Source organism: Coturnix japonica, chromosome 7 (assembly GCF_001577835.2).
Source record: "Coturnix japonica isolate 7356 chromosome 7, Coturnix japonica 2.1, whole genome shotgun sequence".
NCBI lineage: Eukaryota > Metazoa > Chordata > Aves > Galliformes > Phasianidae > Coturnix > Coturnix japonica.
The window spans coordinates 8,685,665-8,709,694 of NC_029522.1; the positions used below are offsets into that span (position 1 = coordinate 8,685,665).

The 24,030-nt window shown below is 51.6% G+C and overlaps 3 protein-coding genes across 17 annotated transcripts in view; 1 reads left to right on the forward strand and 2 right to left on the reverse strand.

The window, feature by feature from the left end:
* Nucleotides 1-1,190: 1,190 nt before the first annotated feature.
* RAB17 (RAB17, member RAS oncogene family) lies at nucleotides 1,191-6,355 on the forward strand. Of its 2 annotated transcripts, XM_015868105.2 has the most exons (7): nucleotides 1,191-1,345; nucleotides 1,438-1,534; nucleotides 3,684-3,843; nucleotides 4,518-4,669; nucleotides 4,891-5,016; nucleotides 5,201-5,269; nucleotides 5,905-6,355. In XM_015868105.2, the coding sequence occupies exons 3-7, from the start codon at nucleotides 3,687-3,689 to the stop codon at nucleotides 6,043-6,045; spliced, it is 645 nt and encodes a 214-aa protein (XP_015723591.1). In that variant the 5' UTR covers nucleotides 1,191-1,345; nucleotides 1,438-1,534; nucleotides 3,684-3,686; the 3' UTR covers nucleotides 6,046-6,355. The 2 variants fall into 2 exon arrangements, with proteins under 2 accessions (XP_015723591.1, XP_015723592.1); XM_015868106.2 differs by having other exon boundaries at nucleotides 1,193-1,534; nucleotides 5,201-5,294.
* A 281-nt stretch (nucleotides 6,356-6,636) lies between these two features.
* On the reverse strand, nucleotides 6,637-8,388 carry PRLH (prolactin releasing hormone). Its single transcript, XM_032445681.1, has 3 exons — nucleotides 7,806-8,388; nucleotides 7,345-7,505; nucleotides 6,637-7,160 (listed from the first exon to the last, which is right to left on the reverse strand). Exons 2-3 carry the CDS (start codon nucleotides 7,454-7,456, stop codon nucleotides 6,994-6,996), a joined length of 279 nt encoding a protein of 92 aa, XP_032301572.1. The 5' UTR covers nucleotides 7,457-7,505; nucleotides 7,806-8,388; the 3' UTR covers nucleotides 6,637-6,993.
* Nucleotides 8,389-8,496: 108 nt separating this feature from the next.
* Nucleotides 8,497-24,030, reverse strand: part of MLPH (melanophilin) — a 36,451-nt gene continuing 20,917 nt past the window's right edge. For 5 of the 14 annotated variants that reach the window (XM_015868099.2, XM_032445680.1, XM_015868095.2 and 2 more), the window contains 16 exons: nucleotides 23,617-23,838; nucleotides 23,221-23,357; nucleotides 22,228-22,266; nucleotides 21,587-21,681; nucleotides 20,944-21,072; nucleotides 20,147-20,342; nucleotides 19,516-19,682; nucleotides 16,384-16,467; nucleotides 15,172-15,363; nucleotides 13,215-13,397; nucleotides 11,963-12,118; nucleotides 11,768-11,860; nucleotides 11,552-11,614; nucleotides 11,352-11,409; nucleotides 10,061-10,158; nucleotides 8,499-9,903 (listed from right to left, as the gene is read on the reverse strand). In XM_015868099.2, coding sequence (XP_015723585.1) covers nucleotides 9,877-9,903; nucleotides 10,061-10,158; nucleotides 11,352-11,409; nucleotides 11,552-11,614; nucleotides 11,768-11,860; nucleotides 11,963-12,118; nucleotides 13,215-13,397; nucleotides 15,172-15,363; nucleotides 16,384-16,467; nucleotides 19,516-19,682; nucleotides 20,147-20,342; nucleotides 20,944-21,072; nucleotides 21,587-21,681; nucleotides 22,228-22,266; nucleotides 23,221-23,357; nucleotides 23,617-23,838 — 1,939 coding nt within the window. In that variant the 3' untranslated portion in view covers nucleotides 8,499-9,876. Of the gene's footprint in view, nucleotides 9,904-10,060; nucleotides 10,159-11,351; nucleotides 11,410-11,551; nucleotides 11,615-11,767; nucleotides 12,119-13,214; nucleotides 13,398-15,171; nucleotides 15,364-16,383; nucleotides 16,468-19,515; nucleotides 19,683-20,146; nucleotides 20,343-20,943; nucleotides 21,073-21,586; nucleotides 21,682-22,227; nucleotides 22,267-23,220; nucleotides 23,358-23,616; nucleotides 23,839-24,030 lie in introns of all 14 variants that reach the window. The other 9 variants (XM_015868094.2, XM_015868093.2, XM_032445678.1 and 6 more) reach the window with 9 other exon arrangements.

Sequence of the window (24,030 nt, forward strand, 5' to 3'; positions counted from 1 at the left end):
GGTTGTTAGGAGTCTTCTTCAAAGGCTTCGCAGATCCTTTCTAGATTGGGTAGGGCTGGCAGGAAGGGACCTGGGTGAGGCTCTTCTGCCCTATGGAAAAGCAGCTTTGTTCAGGGTAGGGGTGTACAAGAGCGTATGTGAGCCAGTTTAGGGGGGACACAGGGAAAGCCATTGTTATTTGGCTATCAGACCAACACTACTCGTGGATTTACAAAACTGATTCAAACCAGTGGGGGATTTGCTCCCGTGTGAATTCTGTGCAGCTCTTGGCTGTCCGTAAATGGTGTTTCAGTACAGATATGAGAAGTAACAGAGCCTCAGCAGTCAGGCTTTGGAGATCACAAGACGTGCTCTTCATTGCACAACAGGGATAAGCGTTTTTAATCTGGCTTTTAGAATCATAGATTCATAGAATCTATTCGGGTTGGAAAGGACCCTTAAAGGCCATCTGGACTGACTTCCCTGTGGTGAACAGGAACACACGTAGCTCCATCAGGTGCTTAGAGCCCTGCCTGGTCTGAACATGGGTGTCTGCGGGGATGGGGCACCCACTGCCTCTCTGGGCAACCTGTGCCAGTGCTTCACTACCCCCACTGTAAAAAGCTTTTTCCTTATATCCAATCTAAATCTCTTCCCCTTTTTGAAAACATTTCCCCTTGTCCTTTCCCTTTAGGAGCTCTTCTTTTCTCCCTGCTCCCTGACACCATTAGGAATAGGCTTTGTAGCACTCCCAGAAAGCTGTAGGAGCTGCTGCCTGAAGGAAAGTCATTAAATATCATGAGGCTAGTGCTAGAAATACAAAAACTATCTTCATTTATGTTGTTAATGATCCACAGATCTCCCTGTTCTTGCCCCAGACCGGCTATCCCAACACACTAGCACACTGTGCTTCCTCCACGTTAAGGTGTGAGCATTTGAACAAGAGATTCCTACAAAGCACCCAGCCCAGCCACCTGTGCAAACTACAACTATTAGTTTAATTAAAAGGCAGGAGAAGCCCAAGTGCTCAGGTTTATTTTTGCTCTCTTTGTCTGCCCCTTGCTGGCTTGTCTGCTGAAGCACCTTGTGGGAGAAGAGGGTGTGCTGCTTCCCACCAGCTCCTGAACAACAATTCACTCTGGCAGTCCCAAGTCTGAGTTATCAGTACCCACATCCTGGCATGAGACCAAAGGAAGCCTAACCCACGTCAGCAGAAGCTGCTGTGCTACAACGCACTGCTCCAGCCTGCCCTGTACCCAGCCCTCAATCTCTGTTGCTGGATGCCACGGAATAGCAGCAGAGCCAAGGGGCAGTGCAGAGGCAGGGTTTATATCCTAGCCTCTCCCTACCAGCAATAAGGTTTAAGGTTCATTGGTTTCTGCTCACCTCTCAACTCTGGCACCACTCTCTGGGAGCTGCCGGCTCGCCTGCCTGAGTTTCGCTTTTCTTTTCCTGCAGCAAGGAGGCAGCCAGGGAGGAAGGAGCATTCTCATCTGTTGAGGCTGTTCACATCCTCTGCGACCCCTGTGTAGGAAGGGACGAAGACTACATACAGGTAACTCTTTCCTCTGCCTTGTATGGCTGCACCTGTCTCCTCCCAGCCACCTCTTCCCCCAGACCCATCAGATTTGCCTTCCCACCAGAAAGCAGCTCCTGATTATGGCCATAAAGGCATCCTGCTCTCTAAATCCCCAGCCAGAGTGGGGGGTCTCTGCTTCCTGCTGGCTTATTTCTCTCCACCTGTGTGATTAACGATCTCAGCTCAGAGGAGACTGCATAAAGAAATCAGCACTATGTCACTCCTGTGGTGTTTACACACGGAAGTGTTTGTGCAGCTCAGGTTTTTGTGTCCCCTGGTAAACTTTGCTTAAGAGCGCTCGTACACCAAGTGACTGCCACTGAGCTGAATGACAGCAGCAGGAAAGTGGGGAGGCAGTGTGCTAGCACCACCTGGGGCAAAAAGACCTCCTGTCCCAAACTTGCAGGCCCAGGCACTGCAGAATTACAGCACCTGGGTAGAAACACGCTCTACATTCACAGGAATGTATTGTAGTTGGAAGGGACCTTTAAAGACCTTCCAGTTCAGCTCCCCTGCAATGAACAGAGATGGCTACAGCTCCATCAGGTGCTCAGAGCCCTGAGCCAAGCTCAACCTGTAACACTGGCGACCTGCTTTTTCCAAGGAGCCTCTACATCTCTGCAGAAGTTCAGCAAACACCTTGCATAGTTTGGAGAGTCTCAGCTATACGTGGTGCTCTGCGAGGCCAGGGGTTGGACTCATGGATTTTTCTGAGGCATTGTCAACTACAAATATTCTGATTTATGATTCTACTTGTTTTGCTTTCTTGCCATTCTCCTTAGGTGAAAAGAGAGTAGCACCCCCTGCACCCTCTCAAGATGGAAAAGAAATTGTTTGGCAAAGCTTCCCATCCCTAATAGCTGTTTTCTTGTAGGAGAAGTTTGAAAGGAAAATTTCCTGCGATTGCAGTAATTGTTGAGTGAGCTTTATTCAAGCATCGGTGCAATCTTCTGGGGTTAAACTGAGAGAGCGCTTGGGGGCAATTTAAGAAGCAGCCACATGAAATAATGAGAAACAGAGTTTATAAGATAGATGAAATTCATGCAGCTTCTTGTGAAGACAGTTTGTGTTGATTATGGGGGCAAACAGGTGGGGAACAGAGAAAAATTAAAGGCCCGAAGCCCGCCAGATTGCAGGGGAGAAACTGTGAAATGAAGGGGCAGGCAGAATGCAGAAACAAGGGGCTTTTGTAAGAGGAGGGAGCCATGGGGGGCTGGGAGAAGGCATGGGGTGTGAACCCACTGCTCAGGGCTGCACTATGGGAGGGTTAGATTGGACATTGGGAAGAATCTCTTCACAGAGGGGGTGGTCAGGGATTGGAAAGGGCTGCCAACCTGGAGTGTGACACGCACCCGCAAGCTCTCCAGGGGTAAGGCTTGGGGCCACCACTGTTATTCTGGGCTCCTCTCTCAACCCATGTGATAGAGACACGCTGGGTGGTGCAATAGTCATGAGGCTTCTCCAGCTTTGGTGCCCCATGTTGCTTAATTCCTGTTAAGGATGGTGTTTGTAATGCAGCCAGAGGCACACAGAGATCCTTGACTATATCTCAGAAGGTATGAAATCTCTCCATAGCAAGCCACTGTTTCTGTTCACTCTCATGGCAACGCACCAACTTGATGTGCTGCTGCCACTAAGCCCAGCCAGCCCTGGCAGCTTGCACTCAGCCCCTGGGCAGCATCCCTGGCAAGCTGGGAGTACCATCTCCTCCATCTCTGAACTCACATCCAGCCTGGTTATCCCAGTGTAACTTTTAACCCAATCGCCCAATAAGTGCAGCGTGTAAGATATCCCAAGAAGGGGTGCTCAAGAGCAAGGCACTCTCTTAATTGATGTTTCTCTGTCTTCAGCTCTCCCCAGCATGTCCTTATGGAACCTTTCTGCATCTCAAAGGAGATGCATGCAACCAAATCTCCTTGTCTGCATGCAAGCATACCTCTCACATCAAATTTCTTCATAAAGATTTCCACTCTCTGCTCTTGACTAACTCATAGTCAAAGGCAGTGGCAGTTTGGCCCACATTTAATTCAGCCAAACATGCATCACACTGCCGCTGGTAGCGAGTTCGTTCTGGTGGGCCTGGGATCACAGCTGATGCATTCTGATGGAGTTGGTTTCCTTGCAGGACATGGCACAGCCAGCAGTGCCAGGCAGCTCCCTGGGGGATAACCGTCCCACTTACATCTACAAGATGGTCCTGCTGGGGAGCACGTCGGTGGGAAAATCAAGCCTTGCCTACCGATACGTGAAAAATGATTTCAAGGAGTCGCTGCCTACTGTGGGATGTAAGTGAGCAGCTTCATTCCATTTCTTTCTGCCTCATGCTGTAAGCAGAGACAAATCCAAACCACAGAGGTTTGATTTTACCTCTGCCTGTTGCAGGCAGCTTAGCAGGAAAGCGAGGAAACCTGGGTTCCAAATCATACGGCCCCATCTGCCTTTTACATGTTTGGTCCCTTACACCTGTTTGGACACCTCAGAAGTGTCTCCTCAAGGTTCTTTGCCCAGGCGTGGGTCAGGAGCATATTGGAGCAAACCTCTTCCCCACTGTCCTGCTCTGCCAAGCCACGCTGAACAACCCCAGGCAGGGCATATATCAAAACTTGTGTGTGTCTGCCCAAAGATGCTAAAAAGGAGGGCTGCCAGCCCTGCTTGGTGACATGCTGTCCCTTCAAGTGTTGCCTATCACCAGTGCGTGGCCATGCTGTGAAACTGTTCAGGTTCAAATAGCCCTATTAAAAATTGCTGGGATCTCCTATCCTACTTTTAGTCACAGCAGCTGTGACAACAGTGACGTTGGAATCAAACCAGACTCTACATTAGCACCATCTGAGCTGATTGGCTTGGGACACTTATTCGAAACCCATTCGATTCTATGCACCATAACATCGTCACTACCCCTCAAAGCAGCTTTGATCCCACAGCAGCAGGCCAGAGCCTTCCAACACATATCTTGCAGGCTCCTTCTTCACACAGTTGATCCATCTGGAGACAGCCACCATCAAGCTGGAGATCTGGGACACAGCTGGCCAGGAGAAGTACCACAGTGTCTGCCACCTCTACTACCGCGGTGCCCACGCTGCACTCCTTGTTTACGACCTCACTAACAAGGTGAGATGGTGGATGCGGGTCCTGTCCACATCAAAACACTGCTATGTGGCAGTAGAGCTGATGGGACAGGCATCCGGATGTGTCCCTGATAGGGCAGAAAAGATCACAAACTGTAAGCAGATAAATGTCCCACTGGGATGCATCAGCAGCTACAGAGCCTGGGGGTTCCTACTACAGCTTTCCTGTACCTGCATCAGGGGTGGCTGTCCCTTTCTCTCCAGGAAACACTCAGCAGAGCGAAGCAGTGGCTGATTGAACTGGAGAAGGAGTTCCTTCCTGATGAAATTGTCATTGCTTTGGTGGGCAACAAGAAAGACCTGGCTGAGGAACGGGAGGTTGCAACAGAGGTGAGCGCACACCACATCCCCACTGCAAGCATTGAGACATACCCTAGCATACCTTTGCTTCCCAAGGGGGGTCCCTCCTGCTCTGCCAGATGGTTTCCCCATTGCTGAGTGGCATGCAGGAGCCCTGCCTTGTTCTCATGGGTCCCTTGGCACAGGGGAAATAATACTGTTTTTCTCCTCCTAGGATGGGGAAGAGTTTGCAAGGAGTAGAAGCCTGCTCTTCATGGAGACGTCTGCAAAATCCAACCACCAAGTAAATGAAATCTTTATGGCCGTAGGTAAGGTGTGGAGGGGCTCCAGGTGAAAACCAAAGCGGGTAAACCGTGGGTAAACCTCCCCCAAACCTTCTGTGCATGATGGGGCACAGCAGAGCTGCTCTGTCCCCGGTCTGATGCCATGTCCTCACACCAGTGTGGCTGCTCTGCTCTACCTCTTTGCTATCAGAATATTTGGGGAAGACAATGGGCTCTTCCTGCCCATACTTCCAGGCTACAGCTGCCTTCTCCCCAAATCCCAGCCAGCCAGCAAGGCCTGCTTTGCAGCTTGCATCCCTCCTGCCAGGCTGGAGGTGGCAGTGGCTGTGGTGGCACAGCACCTCGTGACACAGGACAGACAGCTCCATGCCAAGATGCAGCGTTAGAGGTGCATAGATCAAAGCCACTATGTTTTTTGAGTTTGGTAGCTGATCTGGGCATATATACCTGACCTGACCTGTGTCCCCAGTACATCTGTCCTCCAAGTGACATCACCATTCTGGCTAGAAGTTGCTGGGTAGTACCTGGCACCAGTGGGGTGGGACAGAGCAAGCAGGTGCATCCTAACATGCATTGGCTGGCCCTGTGCCCTGGCAAGAGAGGTGATGCCCTGTGACTTTGTGCTCCCCATCAGCCCAAGAGCTCCTGCGGCATGAAGGCGAGAAGGCAGCCATCCCATCCACGGGCAGTGGGCAGCGCTTGGACCTGCATGCAAACGGGACAAGGAGAGGGTGCTGCCATGTCTGAGGAGCCACTGGCTCCCCACAGGATGTGAGACTGGACTTTGTGCTATTTGCATCAGCAGCCAAGGGGTAACAACACAGCCAATATGTAGCAATGATTTTCTACCTGTCTTCTGCAAGTGAATGCATGCAGTGCGTGCAGACCCTCAGCAGGGTCCTATGATGGTGTTCTCCGAATGACGAGTGGGGATGTCTCCTGCCAAGAAGCAACCCAGCTGGGCACATCCCCCTGCCCCAGCCATGCATCAGCTTTCCCCAGACTCAAGAGAGTTTGGCATATGGAGCACAGCCCAATGACTTTAATACTTGACTGCCAATAAAGAGCAGCTCATCTTAGCCACATCCTTTTTTCTTCCCTTTGTGTGCCAATATGCGGGAGGATTGGAGGTGGCAATGACCAGAGCGTGGCACTATAGGGAGCTCTCCCCTCCTGCCCGCCATACACCAGCACTCTCAGAACTGCTTCCCCACACTAAGTGTGTGGGATCCTTCCAGCTGCTTCCTCCTCCTGCCAAACCCCCTCTGTTAATTAAGCAGCTAATTTGTTAGCTAATTGCCGCTTATCCCCTCCCTCCCAGATTAACCCTTCCCTCCCTAAGCAGCCCTGACCCTTGCTTCCCACATTTAGCTTGCCTTTGGGAACCACATCCATCCTTGCTCCAAACTGGGGAATGGGTAAAGCAGTGGAGGAGGCAGCTTGCGAGAGGGGTTGTCATGAAGTGAGGGCTGATCTGAGCTCTGAGGTGAGGTGGGGGGTTTGGTGCTCTTGGGGGTGCTGACACACTGTGGGAATCCCAGAGGATTTGCTTGTAGAAAGAGAGGAGAGGCTCCAGAGCTTAATTTTAGGTGATACCAACACCACCAGGGCTCATGCCTTGTCCCACCCCAAGCTCCCCACGCACCAGGTTTTGGAGCAGAGAGACAGGGCCAGGTAGTAGGAGAGAAAAAAGGGCTTTTTATTGGTGTCCCCCATCTTCAGCTCAGACACTTCGCTGCTCCCGGGGGGGTTGGGTGTGTGGGGGAACACAGACAGGGTGCAGGGCAGCTCCCCTAGGTTGGGTATTTTCCCCCAGCGCTCGCCGTCGTCCGAATCGCCCCACGGGCCTGATGCCACGGCCGGTGTACCAGGAGGGGTCGATGTCTGGGTCTGCAAGGAAAGCGGCAAGGAACAGTCAGGGCAGTGAGGCACGTGGGGAAGAAAGAAAGGGACCCACAAGGTAGAGAGGAGTGCTCGGGGCTGCCTGCTGGGTTACTGCGAAGCAACGCTGCCCGAACCTACGGGCTGCACCGCGGGGCCGGGGTACCAGGGAGGGTCCTGGGGGTTCCCTTACTCCTGCTCTCCTTACTCCTGATATCCATGGAGCGCTCACGGAGGCGGCAGGCGGTGGGCAGGGCCATGCAGGTGAGCAGCAAGCACAGCAGGCAGGTGGTCCCCAGCTTCATCCCCGACGCTTTCCCCCTGCAGCGGCTCGACAACAGCGACAGTTCCAACCTGCGGGCACACGAACAGGGCAGTCACGTTCTGAGGGGTGTCACGAAGCCGGTGGTTTCCCTTGGCGAGACCCTCATTGTGTTGATAGCCAGGCGATGGAAAAAGAGCATCCCTGCCGTGGGGATACTATTGGGAAACACCACCCCCATCCGGCTCCCGTCGCAGCATCCCCGGACCGGCGGCAGGTTCACCCCCAGGGGAGGGGATGAAGTTTGCAGCAACCCCCCCTGCAGCCGAAGCCCTCGGCTCGGAGAAGCGGCCGTGAGAGCCCGCTCCGCGCTCCCTTCGCCCCACTCTTACCTCGGTCCCGCAGCGCCCGGTGCCGTCCCACGGAGCCCAGCGCTCGCCCTCTGCGCCCCGGGGTGCAGCTCGCCGCTTTTATGCCCGGTTTCGTGCTGATGTCAGAAACGAGCCCCGGCGGGGACAGAACCGAGGCATCTCCCCTCCCCGCCGCTTCCCGCACTCGCTCTCGTCAAATCAGGAAAGGGATTTTCGTGACTCAGAGAGCCATAATTTTATCTCCAGTCGGCCGAGGCGCATCGCTCGGGAGCGTGCTGATCTCTGTCCTCGACGTGACGCGGTTTGGGACGAGGAGAAGAATTCCACCCGTTCCGGCGGGGGTTGGGACAGATTCGGTCCCTTCCCGGTCGAGCAGGAGTACGGCCACCGTGTGGGGCTGCCTGGAGGCAACTCCGAGCATCCCCTGCTCCGTGGGGCTGGAGAAGCAGCTGGGTACCCCTGACCGTGCTTACCCCGGGCAATGTTGCATTCCTTCTTGTGCTCTTTACCACTGAGGGGATGGGGGGGGGGTGGAACGACACAGCCGGGACAGCTGACCCCATATGGCCGAAGGGATGTCCCGTAGAACGCAGCTGTGTGTAAGGGGCTGTGTGGGGCCAGAGTTTAACCACAGCACCTGTGCTAATGGAAGGGCAGGGAGAGAAACCATCCTTAGCTGCAGCATGCTCAAGGAAGACGCAGTGAAATGGACTATGGGTTCTGGATCGTTCTTGGCTTTATTGTATGATGTAGTGTACATTAATATAATCTCTACACATGCAGGCAGAGAAGGAGACCAGCAAATATTAATGTGGATAACTACAACTTGAACATCAACTTACTGTTTGCTGCTATAACTCACAAGGAGGGTTTCTGAGGGGCAAGAGTCTGCCTGACCACCTGAAAGGACTTGGCTTATCAATGGAACTGGGTACAGCGAGAGGTGTGTGGGGTGAGAGTTGAACCGCACAACCAGAGCAAACCCACAGCACTGCCCAGAGCTCCGTGATGCTCATCAACTGCAGATCAGTGCAGACCTTCCATATGTTTTCCAGGGAGGAGGGTGCACATGCCTGTGTGCCACCAATTGCTTGCAAGCTGGGGAAGGTGCAGTTGCACCCCAGTTAATGTGATTCTTTACCCTTTTTCAACTTCAGGCCACAAGGATTTCATTTTAATAAAGGAAAACTGGTTTTGTTCCAGCCTCACACCACTTCTCTAGGTTGACTGCAGGACTAATGCCTTGATAGTGAGTTTTCTGCTATGATAAAAGCCAAACCTAAAGGTAAAAAGGCAGGGACTGGGAGATACTGAGCTGAAGTTATTAACAAAATCCCCCCCTCCTCCAGCCTCCAGTTACTGGAAGCAAAAGGTGGAGAAAAACAGCCAACCTGGGTGAGTGGGAGGGTGCTATCATCAGTGCTGCTGCTGCTACCTGCTTTGAGCTCAGGGCCAGGGCAGCCCCTAGGGGACACAGACACACCTCAAAGGGACCTCTCTGCAACCTGGGGAGAGCTTGGTGCTGGGTTCTTTCTGAGCCCGCTGATAGAGCCTTGCAGGGAGAGAGGGCACCTTTGGGCAGCCTGACCCCCAGCCCTCTTCTCACTGGCCTGGCAAAAGCTGCCACCTCTTCCTACAAGCCTCACCTTGCTCATGTTCCCACATGAGCCCAGCTGCTTCAGACAAGAAGCCTCAGCATGTACTTACTGGGTTTAGTGTGAAGAGTTGCTGGTCAAGAGCTCGTTGCTCCCAGCAGGGAAAGGAAACAGTACCCCAAGGATGAGGCAGGACAGCAGGACAAGTGCTGGGCTGCACATCTGGCCTTGGGACACTGTGCTTTAACCATGGGGACCCTTTCTCTAGCATCACCACCACTGGTTCCCTCTAAACTGAACAATGTCCCTACTGCAAGGGACAAGGAGAGCAGCATCCTGTTCAAACAGATGTGATCCTCCTGATTATCCAGCCATGTGTATTGCACTCCAGCACCTCATTCCTCTCTGTCCCAGCTTCCAGGGGGTCGTGGCCATAGGAGAAGGAAGGGCAAGCACTGGGGGAAGGCTGTGTGCTGAGGTGGTGGGTGCCCCTTCCTTCAGGACAGGTGGGTCATCACTGGCTTCTGCAAGGCACAAGAGGCAAGGCATCAGCACTGCTGTCCCTTACCCCCACGTGCCACCCCAGGTGACATGGACAGCATGTTGCCTGTCCCTCCTGGGGCTCTGGGGATTGCAGGAGAGCACCAGAGGGTGGGTACCACTGCCACCCTGACCACGTACCGCAAAGAGACGCTCCACTCTCCTGTTCTTCCCATTGGGGTTCCTCTGCGTCAGCGAGCCACGGTAAACCGAGTTGCGGTCAAAAGAATCATCAAAACCTGTAATGGAAGAAGAGGCATAAGGTGAGACTGGGCAGTGCTCCATGTTTGGGACTTCATAAGGAGTACTTGGCTCCTTGAAAACAGACCCTACAGCATGTATCATCCCTGACTTTTCCACCTCTGGCAGCACTTCACCTTTCTCCAATCCCCTCACTTCCCACTCACAGGGCATACCCATCCCACAGGCAAGTTCTCACCACCCAAACCTACAACATTTGTCCCACTCAGTCATCTCCCTTTCTCCACTACCAACTTGGACTGCTTTGCAAAGTCACTGACTAGCCAGTAGGGCAAAACAGGAATGGAGCTGCCTCATCCCATTCAGAGGGTATTAGGCTTGCCCACTGACATCTGGCCTGATGGAGCATCCTCCTATCTTCTTTGCAGGACTGACGTGTCTTTGAGGCTGCCTTTATCCACCTGCCCTTTGCCATAGGAGAGTGGATGGCTGAGGAGACCTTTCCACCACCAGCCTCAGCCTGGAATTAAGAACTTGTAATTGTCTGCTCACATGGGAAATGCAATTCTTTCTTTGCATTAAGTGATATTTCCCCTCCTTTCCTCCACTCATCTTCTATTTGGTGTTATATGGAAGGAGAACGATTACTTCTGCCTGTAAGCATATGAGGCAAGATAACGGAAATAGAAAAGTCATTTCCTAACGGCATTTGCTGATATCTGTCAGGATGAAGCTTTTTCTGCAATTGCCCTCTGCCACATGGGCTGCTGGGCTGAGTTTCAGGTCACGGCCTACTTTCAAGCAATTCCAAGCTGTCATTTTCCATGGCTTGGCTCTTGACCTTGCAGTAGGACCAGTAGCAGAGGTAGGCAGATAGCAGGGCAAAGGATACGCTCCCCAGGGCAACCAAGTGAGAAGAAATGGCTAAAGCAAGAAGCAATGGTCTTAGGTAGGGTGTTGAGGGCTAGTTTTGAAGGCAGAGCCACTAAGGTGATAGAAGCCCACAATGCAGAGCAATGGCCCATGTGACAGGCAGTTGTCTACCACCAAGACCTGTATGGGAGCCACCTCATCCTGTCCCCAGCGCTGTCCCTGATCCTCCACTACAGATAAGGCTCTACTGGCAGGACACAAGCACAGGGAACAGCATTCCAAAAAGGGAGAAAATAGGGGGTGCTCACAAGCACCTCATGAGCCAAGGTCTTCCCACAGACAGAGCCATGGCTCTTACCAGTGATTTCAAAGGGACAGTTGAACCTCCTCCTGAGGACCTGTGGCCCAGACATTGCCTGCAAGAGAGGGAAAGCAGTGAATGAGTGGGAGGACACAGGTACCTCCAAAGGATGCACTGCTGCTTGTGCTAAGCATTCAAACCTGTGTCCTGGAACATGGAACTAAGGCTTATCAAACACATGCTTAACATGTACCCACCTTAACATCATCCGAAGACTCCCCGGGGCTGCTGGTGGGATTGGGGGAGCAGATGTGGAAGGCCTGCAGACAGAAAAGGGGCACAGGTCTCTGGGCTTGCTCCACCCCAAAGCAGCCTCCCATGTCATCCTCAGTGAGGTTCAGAGCAGCCAGGAAGCAGCTGGGAGCAGGCAGGCAGCCCTTCCTGTGCTCACAACCCCCATCCTCCCCACTCACCTGCCCATTTGATTTCTTCCTTGTCTTTTCCACCGGCTTCACTGTCAGCCCCGCAGCGGACAGAGCTGCGATCCGAGATTCAATATCTGATACCTTTAGAGGGAGGAAAACAGAACAGGTGGGCAGCATGTGGAAGACTCCCAACAAGCTGTGTTCACTGGGATGGAGGTGAAGCAGCTCCTGGTCAGCCCTTACCTCACGCTCTGCCTGCTGTACCTGTGCAGCCGCCAAGGCCACCTTGTCCTCCAGCTCCGACAGCTCTGAGTCGGTCCTGCCACAGTGCTGAGCCCCCTCCTCAAGCTCTGTCAAGGTTGTCTCCAGCTGGTAGGCCTTCCCAGCGGCCAGGTAGACCTGATATAAAAAGGGGAAAAAAAAATAATAGATCACACCATTAAGCTTTCTATTCACTCCTCTCCTGCTGCTATGCTGCTATGACTGCCTTCCCACCCTGCAGCCCTGGCAGCACTGCTCAGTTCTGGCAGGGCTCTTTGTCTCTGCGTGCCCCATTGGCAGCAAGCTAGGGAGGAGATGTGTTACTCAAGTGCAATTACTGCCCCTTGGCTACTACATGAATGCAAGTCCAAGCAAAGTAATTTAGAAGAAGTTAATTTGTCTATACAATAACATCAGAAGGCCACAGTTGTGCTGAACGATCCCAAAATCTCAGTACTGCTAATGCACAGCCAGCTCCTCCAGCCCTATCTGCTGGCATGCTGAGCACCCACATCTCATGTCCTACAGGTTCCCACTGACCCCAAAGAAAACCCTGAGGCAGCATATCCATAACCAAGCACTGACATTCAGTCTGTGAGTCACAAAGGCACTGTTTGCTGCCAGGCCATTGAGCATCATTAAACATCCTCAAGGCCAGTGGCATTCCTTAGAGTGCAAGCAGTGGGACCTGACTCACCAGGGACCCGAGGGAACAGTGGGATGAGCACACAGTTCCAGTGAGCAGAAGAAGCAGGAAGCCCAATGTTGCTCTTGCACCAGTCAGACCCCAAAGGAAGGAGCACGGCTCACTTGGACAGCAGGAGGGGCTCAGAATCATGGGATGGGATAGTGGGGATGACAGAAGGCATGGCTATTGGAGCACAGGTGTGATGCCCAAGCTCAGATCTCCAGCTACAGCACTTAGCTAGGAGGACCTCTGTGTCTATGTACTACAAATAACCTACTGTTTGAGGCATATAAGAAAATCAGAGTGTGTCAACCCTCAGTTAGTCCTTTAGAGGCAAACAGAAACATTTCCTTCCCCTAAATTCTACCCTGAGCTTCACAACCCACAGCTTCGTAGCTGGGAGGGTCGCAGCATCCTTATACGTATATGCCTGTAGTGCTCATCCTTTGACCTCCAGCACACCTACTAACAAGCGGCTTAGAGGGGGTCCACTGAAATCCCACCCTCAAATCCCTCCCTGCTCACAGAGACTCTGGGGAACCTTACATTTTCCTCAAGCTCACGGTATGCTTCAGCTGCCTCTTTCCCATCCTCCATGCTGAGATGCAAGGCACCGCCACCACTGCCCCAGCTCTGTCCTTGCAGTGACTCAGAGACCGCTTTCTCCGTGGCATTTATGGCTCTCAGTGCTTTGGCCGTGATCTCACTCAAAGCCTGAGCTGAGGACCTCTGTGAATGCCCAGTCAAAGTAAAGGAAGGGGTGAGGGAAAAAAAAAGAGTATTTAATTATTTCATAATGTGCACTTCTAGTGTACAACTCAGTACAAGTAGGCATGGAGGGGCATCAGGCCTAGGGGAGCCAGTGGAAGATGGAGAACGGATAACAGAAGGGCTTAAGGGCTCTCCAGTGGGGCTGAAAACGTGGCTGCCCAGGGAGTGGTGGGGTCATCATCCCTGGGGAATTCCTGATCCATGGAGATGTGGCAGGGAAGGACGTGGTCAGTGGGCATGGTGGGGCAGGCTGGGTTTGTTGATCTTAGAGATCTTTTCCAACCTGAATATGGGATGATGCTCTTACCCCTTTCTCCTGCCAGGTCAGCCAGTTGTGTCACCACACTGGAAAAGCGTGTAAGAAGTGTAACATTGCCCTGCTGCCAGAGCCTGGGGCTGATATCCTTCCCCTCCCACCTCAAGGAGCGCAAACAGCTGTGATGCCTCTAAGTGCTGCCCGCGTTAGCCTTTTTGCTAGGTAAGTCATAAAGTACTCATAAAAATAGACCCAAGAAACTCATCATCCCTCTCTCAGCTGATAATTCCCTAGAAACCAAGGAGATTGGGGTGATATGTGCACTGGAGACAAAGACAAACAGTTTTGTTTACCACTGCACGTATTTCCAGGCAAGCCACTCTGCGAAGAACCAGCTAACTCGGCCCAGCTGACACTCTTATCACTTTATGGTGCCCTCATGGTACAGCAGAGTTTCATGTTTCACACCACAAACGTCGCTTTTATCTGAGCGCTCCCCCATTAGAAGCCTTTTTTCCCAACTGGATGGGACTTGCATAGAAACCAACTGATGATTACGTGAATTCCAGACCCAGGTCTGGATTTGGTCATGGAGATGGTGCTGTGTTTCATCAGGCTTTGTGCTCCCCACTTCTGGATGTGCTCTGAACTCAGTTCTGATAACTGCAGATCACTTATGTCAGAATGTCACAGGGTTTTCTCATGAGATGCCCTCAGAAATCTCTCAAACAAACCGCAAGGCAGGCTGCTGTAAAAATAGGCACTGACACAGCCTTTAACCCAAACTCCTCCACCTGCACGTCACTGCAGTCATCTCTCACTCACTATTACGGTATTTGTTGCCTTTGCAACAGTGTCATTGCAATGAGTGTCACTGCAATGCAGAAGGCTGGACGTCTCTCTGCTTGGGAGCTAAGCTGCATAATCCCCGTGTCATCTGTCTCACCTTGACCTCCCCGTTTCATGCTTATGGCCCTGCTGGGGAATATGTGGGGAAAAGTGGGACCTGCTGGCAGGTCTGGAAGAGACATTTCAAGACACAGCAGGTGGCTGCCAATGCCAAATCATCACTGAGCTCTTCTAGCCCCAACACAACCCTCTTCACCATAGCATCCCTGTAATGGAATCCAGACCCTGAGCTAAGTGTGTATGACCCTTCTGCATGAATGTGGATGTTGTGTCCCTTCCCACGATGGGCAGTGGTCTTACAGCCCACTAACAGAACTTATTTTCAACTCTTGACTCAGACTAGGAGAGCCTAGTCTCTAGGTTCTTCCTAAGGTGAAAGATCTAGATCCAATACTCTAGGACTTTCCTATCCCGAGCTGGAATTGATCTGTGCAGGTCAACCTCTCCACCTTAGAATGCTCTATGATAGAGGCAGCTGATCCAGACAAGCCACAGCCCTAGAGACATCAAGCTGATATATGACAGAACAAGAGACACAGTCATGGTGTAAGTGAGGGCACAGATTACCTTTCGAGCTTCACTGGCTATGTCATCACTGGAGGAGCTCATCTCTGGTCTCTTCACTGCCTTCCTTTCTTCACGTTCCTCTTCTTCAGAAGAGACTTCTCTATCACTGATGTTGCTGGTGAACTCCTCCAGCTTCCTCTTCAACTCTTCCTCCTCAGCATCAGGATCAAGCTGGGACTCCGTGGCCGGAGACTGAAACAACAGCAAAATGGACTTGTTCACATAGAATTTATTTGGTTTTCCCCATGGAAAATGGGAGCTTTCCCCTTAATAAATAAATAAATAAATAAAAAACACATGAGGAAATAGGGACCAAACCCCACCACATTTTCATTTGTAGCTGGTGGCTTCGAGGGCACACATCCCCAGCACCCAAAGGCAGCGCACCGGGCTGCAAGGAGAACTCCCATTCCCTTAGGTCACGCAGCTGTGCTGAATCAGAGTCTGCCAATAGTCTGATTTGCAATGAGAAAGCACTCAGATTTTCCAACAGGAACACCAAACAGCTGTCCCCATTACGACTTTTGGGAAGAATAAGACATTACGTTGTTCCTCCCCCGTGCCTGAGGGACTGCTCTGTAATTATTACTATCCATCCTACTGAGCCATTAGTGGCCAGAGCACCTCACTGCAATGGGTTCACATGAAGGAAAAGTACATAGCCTAAAATAAGAAACCCAAAATCAATGTTAAGCAACCTATGTATTCACAGATCCTGCATCCTTACCCAACTTTAACTTAATTTAGCCATTTCCTTCAGAGATTGATGGCATAGCAAGACAAGAGCAGCCCAGAAGAGATGCAGAAGTCCCTCTTGACTCAGAGCTCTCATTTAAAATAACCAAAACACTTCTCTATACATATTGATTGATTCTCCTATGAGCACTTAATAGAGAATCAAACTGAAACATGTTTTTTCCTTGACCAGAAGAAGCCCGGCACTAGCTTGCACAGGGATCCAAATGTCCTAAGTTAAGCTTGCCTCCATTTCTCCCCTACTATAAAATGTTTTTGCTACCTGAATCAAGAGGAGTTAAGCCCTTTGGGAAGCTGGACCAAGCTAATTTTTTCCTGTGGTCCCACTTTGGGACTGCACCTTCTCATCATGCTGCTTTTGGGGTGACCCAGGGCAGTGATTTCTCCCTGAAACCCCTCTGCCAATGAGGGGAAGGGGCCAGTGAAGCCCCCTTTCTCTCCCTGTTGCCCTGTTACCTCAGCAGAGCGCACCAGGATTTTTTCCTCCAAGCGGTTCAGCACGCGTTCAATCACTGACATGCGTTTGTTGAGCTCATGAATCTAGAGGAAAGGAGAGAGAAAAGAACAGAGAACAGACCAGCCACCATTGACAGAACAGTGGGAGAAGAGCCCAGGGGGGAAAGCAACCAGCAGAAACAAAAAAAAAAGAATCATAGAAACATTAAGGTTGGAAAAGACCCCTAAGATTATCTAGTCCAATGGTTGACTCATCCCCACCATTCTCACTAATCATGTCCCTCAGTGCTAGAGACCAAGATACCAAAACACCACGTCGTGTTGGACATCAGAGAGTGAAGGACTGTTACCCTGGCCACCCTGAAGTGCTTCACAAGGTGCAGAACCTCTCCTCAAAACCATAATGCTCAAAGTGATGCTGCATCCATGGAGCACTGCAAGTCCCACCAGAGCATTGGGAGCTTCAGTGTGGAGACCACCACACCATACCACCAGCCCCAGAGCATCCATTCGTGATCAGAGGCACGGGACTATAATGCAGACATTTATCTTGCCCCAAATTCATTTAAGTAGCACTTTTCCTACCGCAGCCTTTTTCAGATGGCTCATCCGTTTACCCCGTGATACCCTGCTGAATACATCACAGGGTAAGAAAGGAAGAAGGGAGGAGTTCCCCATGAGGAACTGTGAATCGGAACACAAATCTGAACATTTTTCCCAACACACTTTGAAGTTTTCTCTCTTCTTCATGCTTTGATCTGTCAGGATTCTCAGCCCTCTTTTCCTCCTCCCTCTACCAACTGAAAAGAAAGGAGGAATAAAGACCAAATTCTGAATATCACGGAGAAAAGGGCTTTCTATGCTCAAGAGCCACGACACATTTTTTTTTATGGTTAAATGACTGAAAGCATAAAGGGAACCTCTTTATTTTTCCTTCTTCTTTCATAAACAAATATTTTACTTCTTTCAGGACCAGGCTTTTCTCCTTTGATCCAAACAAATAAAACACAAATGATGTAAAATATCCCCCATTCCATACAGATAAAACGCTGCCTGCTGCATCACTCCTGCTCCGGGTGGCTGCCTCCCACTCAAAGGAGACGAGCAGCAAATGCAGTAAATAAATGGAGCAACAAAGAGACGTGAGGGCTCCACTTTGTTTTTGAAACATTTCCACCCTCTCACCGAGTTTTTGCGCTGGGTGGTATTTCATTAATTACATCCTCACAACAGCTTGCATCTGCTTAAGCAAAGATGATGTAACAACCTGGCACTTGGGGAGAGCAGAGCGTTGCAATTACTGCCCCGAATTGAATGAGCCTTTAAGCAGCATTAAACCCACAGGCAGGAAGCAATCCACGCCAGCTCTAAGTGGTTTCTCAGTACCATTGGGCCTGACTCCTGCAGCACTCCGGTGACAATGAGAAGCCTGTGATGGACCATAAACTTCAGGAGAGGGGATGGATGTGAGCTCAGCACCTGGTGCAGTCTGCATTTCCAGTAAGCAGTGGCTCAGAGAGGTCAGAGCACAATGCAGAGATGGCTGTTAGCAGGTTACAGGGACAGGAAGAGCTGGTTTTCATTCTTCTCAAGAAAGGCTGGCTTTAGTGCTCAGTTATCACTGTGCAAAGTGAGGTGCACCCCATTAGGGTATATCCCATTAGGGGCTGGCCCACCTACACTGCTCTCTAAACAACAAAAGATGGTAAATACATCTCTGCCTAAACACTTTAGGTGAACCATCATCAGATTAATTCTTAAACATGCTTTAAGAGCTGCTCTGGCTTTCTGTCCTCTTTGGGCTCCTGTTGGCCTGTCCTGAGGTAGCAGTGGCAGCCATGTGTGTTGCTGTGGGGTTAAATGGGCCAGCACAGAGCCCCATTTCCTCCTGTTGGGCAAGGGGCAGGCTCTGCTAGCTGTTGCTAGCTGTAAACCCATCAGCTACATAAAGGGCAGGAAGGATGAACTACTACTTAAGCTAATGAACGATACTGGCATACAAACAAATGGGGTTGAGTTGGGAATTAGGAGATGCCTTGTAACCATTAGAGTGATGAGGTGCCATTGAAGCCTTGGTGGTGCTGCAACAGAGCATAACACCAAGCACACTGCTCCTACACCAGGGCAGGGAGAGGAGATGAAGGAAGTCATCTGAAGCACTGGTGGGAATTTGGCCCCATTTCCCCACTGCAAAGCACAGCACACATTTCATGCCTAACGTACCGTGGGCTCATTAAGAACACCCAGGCTGAGCTTTTTCCATTTGCAGTGGGCTGGAAAAATGAAGCACATCCACCAAATTGAACATATGCTGTGAGAAATAAAGGCCAAAGGGAAGATGCCCCCACGGAGGCACACAGAGCAGGGTGCTCAGCAGCATCCAAGATGTACACAGCTGTAAGTGGACCCAGCACACTTCTGCCCTTGGATATCTGTGTGGTCAGACACCAATGTGCAATTTGCTGCTGAAGAGGGTCGGGGAGGCTTAACCGTTCACATCCTTTCTCAAAGGTGATGTCAAGAACTGCAGGTCCTCACTTTACAATTAAAACAAGCGCACAGCCTTCCTGACACCCTTCTCTAGGCTGTTCCCCTATTATCACTTGGGAGAAATGCGTGACAGGTCAGCCTGACCCTGTCCTACCAGGGCCGGAACGCTCCACGCTGCCAAAGAATAGGAGCTTGAGGCTGATTAAATATTCCCCTCCAAGCCTTGATCATAAAGCCCATTCACTTGATGAATGAGGACATGTAAAACTATAGGTAGCATGTAGATTAACAGGGGCAAGACGGAAATTAACAGCATTGAAGGCAGGCTTGTTACTGCAACAACACTGGGTACAGTTTCTCCCAGCCAAGGCCATAGAAATAGAAGGACTGATGTGAGGAATACTGTGTAATACTAATGGGGCAGTGAAAAACCTGATCTCCTCACCATGAAGAGGGGGATGAGCAGAAAACTTGCCTTCCCATGTACCAGCCTGGTTTCCCATTTCATGTCCACCTTCTCATAGCCTGAGGGCTGAGCACGGCCTGGACATTCATTCACCTAGTGCCACACAACTACAGTGTGGCAAGCAGATGTGACAGCCCCTAGGCCACCCCATGAGCCTCAATGGCACTGTTTGGTACCTGACTTCCTGAGCTGTGGCTGATGTTCTCCTGAGAGGATGCTCTGCTCCGGTGTTTCATGTGGTAAGGCAAGCAAGCAGTGAGCTTTGGGGCTCCCTTCACATCCTCATCGGAGGTGTCCATATCTGCAGAGTAGGGGGACCGGGGCTGCTCCATCCAGGGGCTGCCTGTGGAGGGAGAAAGCTTCAGTGTCAGGACCCAAGAGATTTACAGCCCCCAGCACAAAGCCCTGGATGTCAGTCCCATCCCTCAGACGAGCAAATAGGCAGGTCAATTTACTCATTCATTCCTGCAGAGTAGTTGCAGGGGTTCAGCCTGCTACTCCATCCACCTAACCAGGGTCCTGCTGAGCTACAGGCAGGCACAAGGAACATTCCCTTCACCCTCTCAGAGCCCAAGCAGCTGGGACCCTCACCACAACCTTCTCATGCCTCTTCAATCATATTGCAGCCCAGGTTTGGGCACTGCTCCTCATTCAGTTTGGGTGCTGGGAGCAGTTTATCCATACGGCACATAAGTTATGAAAACAGGGAGCACATCTTCCTAAGGTGCAACGAATGCTGGGGAAGATCTCTTGGGTAGCTCTTACAGGCACATTTTCCTAGCGGGATGCTGGAGCCCAGACACCTACCAGGCCTTGAACTTCTGTCCAGGCTCCTTCTGTGTGCATTGAGCGTGAACCGAACCTCTGTGCTGAAGTGCTGCTCCGGAGGGCTGAGGTGCTGCTCCTGCTCACTCAAGATGTGGAACACAGCTGCCAGGTCAGCTTCTTCCAGCCGGGGCTCTTGGGGGGCATCTTCAGCTGGGCCAGAGTAATCTGGGAAGGACTGAGAGACAGGGGCTGATGCTGGGACTGCCCTCCCCACCTCCCCAAGCGGTTCCTTGCTTCGTCCTCCAATAGCTGCACAGACTGACCCTGTATAGCACCGGCTTGAAGCAACCTGGCTTAAAGGCTTTTTAATCTCTGAGCAATTTTTCAGATGACTGCCAGGGGGCACTGTTAGCCTCTATGAGAGCTAGGCACAGCCCCATCTGCCAGGTTGACAAAGTTTTGGGCCCCAAGATCCAGCCTTGCATGGGGGAAAGCAGCCCCAAATTGGACGTGATAGTGGGAGAGAAAGCTGCTTTCAGCATTCCTTAAGTGCTGAATGTTCTGCTCCCAAACACTGGCTGGAAGCTAGGGTGTCCCACAGCTCTGGGACAGCACAAGAAATAGCCAGCAAAGGGATCAGCCCAGATCTGGAGGGAGAGGTGCAGAGTCCTCACTGCAGTCAGCTCTCCTGTTTCTAACTCAGGCAAAGGGCTTGAAATGGAAGAAGAAATAGCAGGGCTCTGCACAGAGATTGGCACCACTGCTTCCCAAAGCCACTGTGCAACCCTACAGCCAGAACAGCAGGAAGAGAACAGGGAGAAAGGCAAGCCCAGTACCTGGAAAGCATCAGGGCTGATGGCCACTGGAGAGAGCTGGGCAGACTGGCGGCGAGACTGGGCAGAGTACTCCGAGTCCAGCTCAAAATCAAAGGGGTGCACGGACAGCAGGCGCTTTGTCTTGCGCATCTTGGCGTGGAAAGGGCGAGAAAGGAAAATTCAGCTGACTTCCATGGCAAGCAGAAGGAGGGGCTCATCTGCCTGGTTTGCACGAATCTGTCTGTGGGAAGCTTCCAGTACGGGAAGCTCCCACTTGTTCTGAAGAACACTGGGCTCTCAGGAGAACCCTGCTTGCAGGGAGCCAGCTACATAGGACTGCATAGGACTAAACTCAAAGACCTCGTTTCTATGGTCTCTGCATCAGGACTGCAGCCAGAAGCAGACAGCAAGATGCTCTGCTGGTTTATAAAGGTACTGAAGGTAAGATGAGCAGCTGAACCCCTCAGAAAGAGGCTCAGGAGCTACTCTTGGAGTCTGAAGCAGCTCCGTATCTCTGATTCTGGGAACAAACCTCCCCAGATATGGGGAAAGACATGAGCTGGTCTGAGAGAGGGGCAGAGAGCAGAGCAGAACCCAGCCACCGCCACACAATGCAGGCTACACCGCACCCAGGAGGGATGAGTGGCTGCAGGGAAGTCCTTACTCTGCTGTAGCACTCTGCTTCAGCTCCATGGAGCACTTCATCTTCATCATCACTGTCATCCCCAGTGCCACCATTGGCAGGGAACTGGCATTCACCTGGAGGAGACAAGGGCATGGTGAGCACGGGCAGCTCCTGTACTGACTCTGGGGCAGGCAACCCCCCATCCTGGTGTCCCACCAGTGCACATCAGAAAGTCTGATTTGGAAACACCTCCTTCAATTCTTATTTGACATGTTGCACTGTAGTGCCTACGAGGCACAAATAAAAGGAAGGGAAAGAAAAGGAACAAAAAATCCTCATGAAAGAGCAAAATGTTCAGTGGCAAAGGGTTGACCAAACCCTTCGTGAAAGAAGAACACAGCTTAAACCCACGTATTCAGTGCATTTGTTATGAACACGGTCAGCTTCAAGCACATGACATGGATGCACTGAGATCATGGTGAGTACTTGCAAGCCACGAGTCTGGCAGCCAACAAAAAGCCCTGTTGTTTCAGAGTCTGCCCTCAGAAGCCTCAGGGGTGCTGCAGGGCAGGGGATGAGCAGCGAGGCTCCTGGTCCCAGCCACACTGAGCAGCCCTAGGGTACCCACAACCAGAGGGGGCAAAAAGCAAACACACGCTGCAGTTCTCTTTTTGACTTACTGTTGATGTCTGGCAGGCTGTAAACTCTGTCATGAAGACCTGAACAAGAGGGGGAAAAAAAGGGCAGGGGGAGGAGGAAGATAAATAAATGTTTTCTCTACATAGCTTGAACAGAACAAGCCTCAGAGCAATACTTAACCACAGTTCTCAGTCTCCAGCCATCACAAGGCACAACCATCAAAGGCTCTTTGGAGAGAACAAAGCACGCGCTTGGAGACAGAGCTTGACTTGGAAGATCAGCTAGGATATTAGGCACAATACCTTCTCATAAAGAGCAGTGCTGCAGTGGCACAGCTGCCCAGGGAGTGGTGGGGTCACTGTCCCTGGGGGTGTTCCAGAACTGTGGGGATGTGGCACTGAGGGATATGGGCATGGTGGGCTGGGTTGGGGTTGGACATGGGGATCTTAAGTTTTTCCCAACCAGAACGATTCTGTGATTCTCTTATCCTTTTTAAATAAAAAGAAATCTCAGAAACACATGCCATAGGCATCGTGCTGGTGCCAAGAAAGCACACCAGCTGCAGAGGTGGCAATCACAGCTGGGTACACAAACCACAGCCCTGCACGGGCAGAGCCGAGGTGCCAAAACAGGCTTTGAGCCTGGCAGCCAGTGCCACCTGCTGACAGCGGCTGCTGCGTGCACAGCACTCAGGTTCAAACCTGAGACCCTAAAATCCCGAGGGCTTGGCATGGCTGTGGCAGGTTCTGTGTCTGCTGGCTGTATGTGCCAGACAGAGACGTGACAGCAGGGAGCTGAAGCTGCTCCATCCACTACACGTCAAGCCTGCAGGCAGCCAGCACACAGCCAGTTGTTAAGCATACTCCTCAGCAAGCTATGTAAGCCAAGGTGAGAAAGTTAACCCCAGCTGAATACGAAGCTTGGACATCCCATCCTGCTGCTTCATGGATATCAGTGCTAACTTCCCTGGCTGGCAGCCCTTCAAGTTCCTGCCCAGCTTGCAGGACAGCAGAAACCCCAGTGCTTGTCCTCACCTAGAAGAGCTGAATTCCCCTTCTGCCCTGGCTGCAGCCTGCCGTAGAGGGACTGCAGCACCTTGGCACTTCCAAACCTCTTGAAGCGGGACCGCACGTGCTCGTAGTACCACTCGAGGGAACCGATCTTCACCACCCTGCATACAGAGGTGAGACAGCATCACCAAAACTGACCCTCACCCCACTCCCACCCCACTGAGCAAAAGGGTCACCCTTAGGGTATGAGGAACAAGCAGAGGTTGGATAGAAAGCAGACCAGCACAAAGCTGTCCCTGTACATCACAAGGAAGCTGGTCCAGGTGACCTTCAGAGGTCTCTTCCAACTCAAACAATTCTAAGACAACAAACTGAGTGTGGGGCTGAGGCTGCAGAAAGTCTCCATCCCAGTGCCCATACCTGGAGAGGCGGCAGGGATCACAGACCCAGCCCTGCTCCCTCTTGTTGTAGCGGCTGCAGCTCTTGCAGGTGTAGAAGCGGCAATCCAGGCACTGCCGCTTGCTGTTCAGCAGGAACTTGAAGGGCTGCAGGCAGTGCACGCAGTGTGTTTCATTCAGGTGGGACTGGTGGGTCAGGAACTCTCTCTTGCTGCTTTCCTGGTCTATCTTGCACTTCAGGTCCCTGCACACGCATCCCATAAACAGAGAGTTGTGCATTAGGTGGTGACACAGCACCCAACAGCAGCTCCCTTCTGCTCTCAGCCCCAGACACCTGTAGTAACCCCAAGGAAATCAGTGCTACCACTCTGATTCTTGCATCACTCTATCCATGATTTCTCCCCCGACTGTTATGTTTTCATCCTGGATGCCTTTC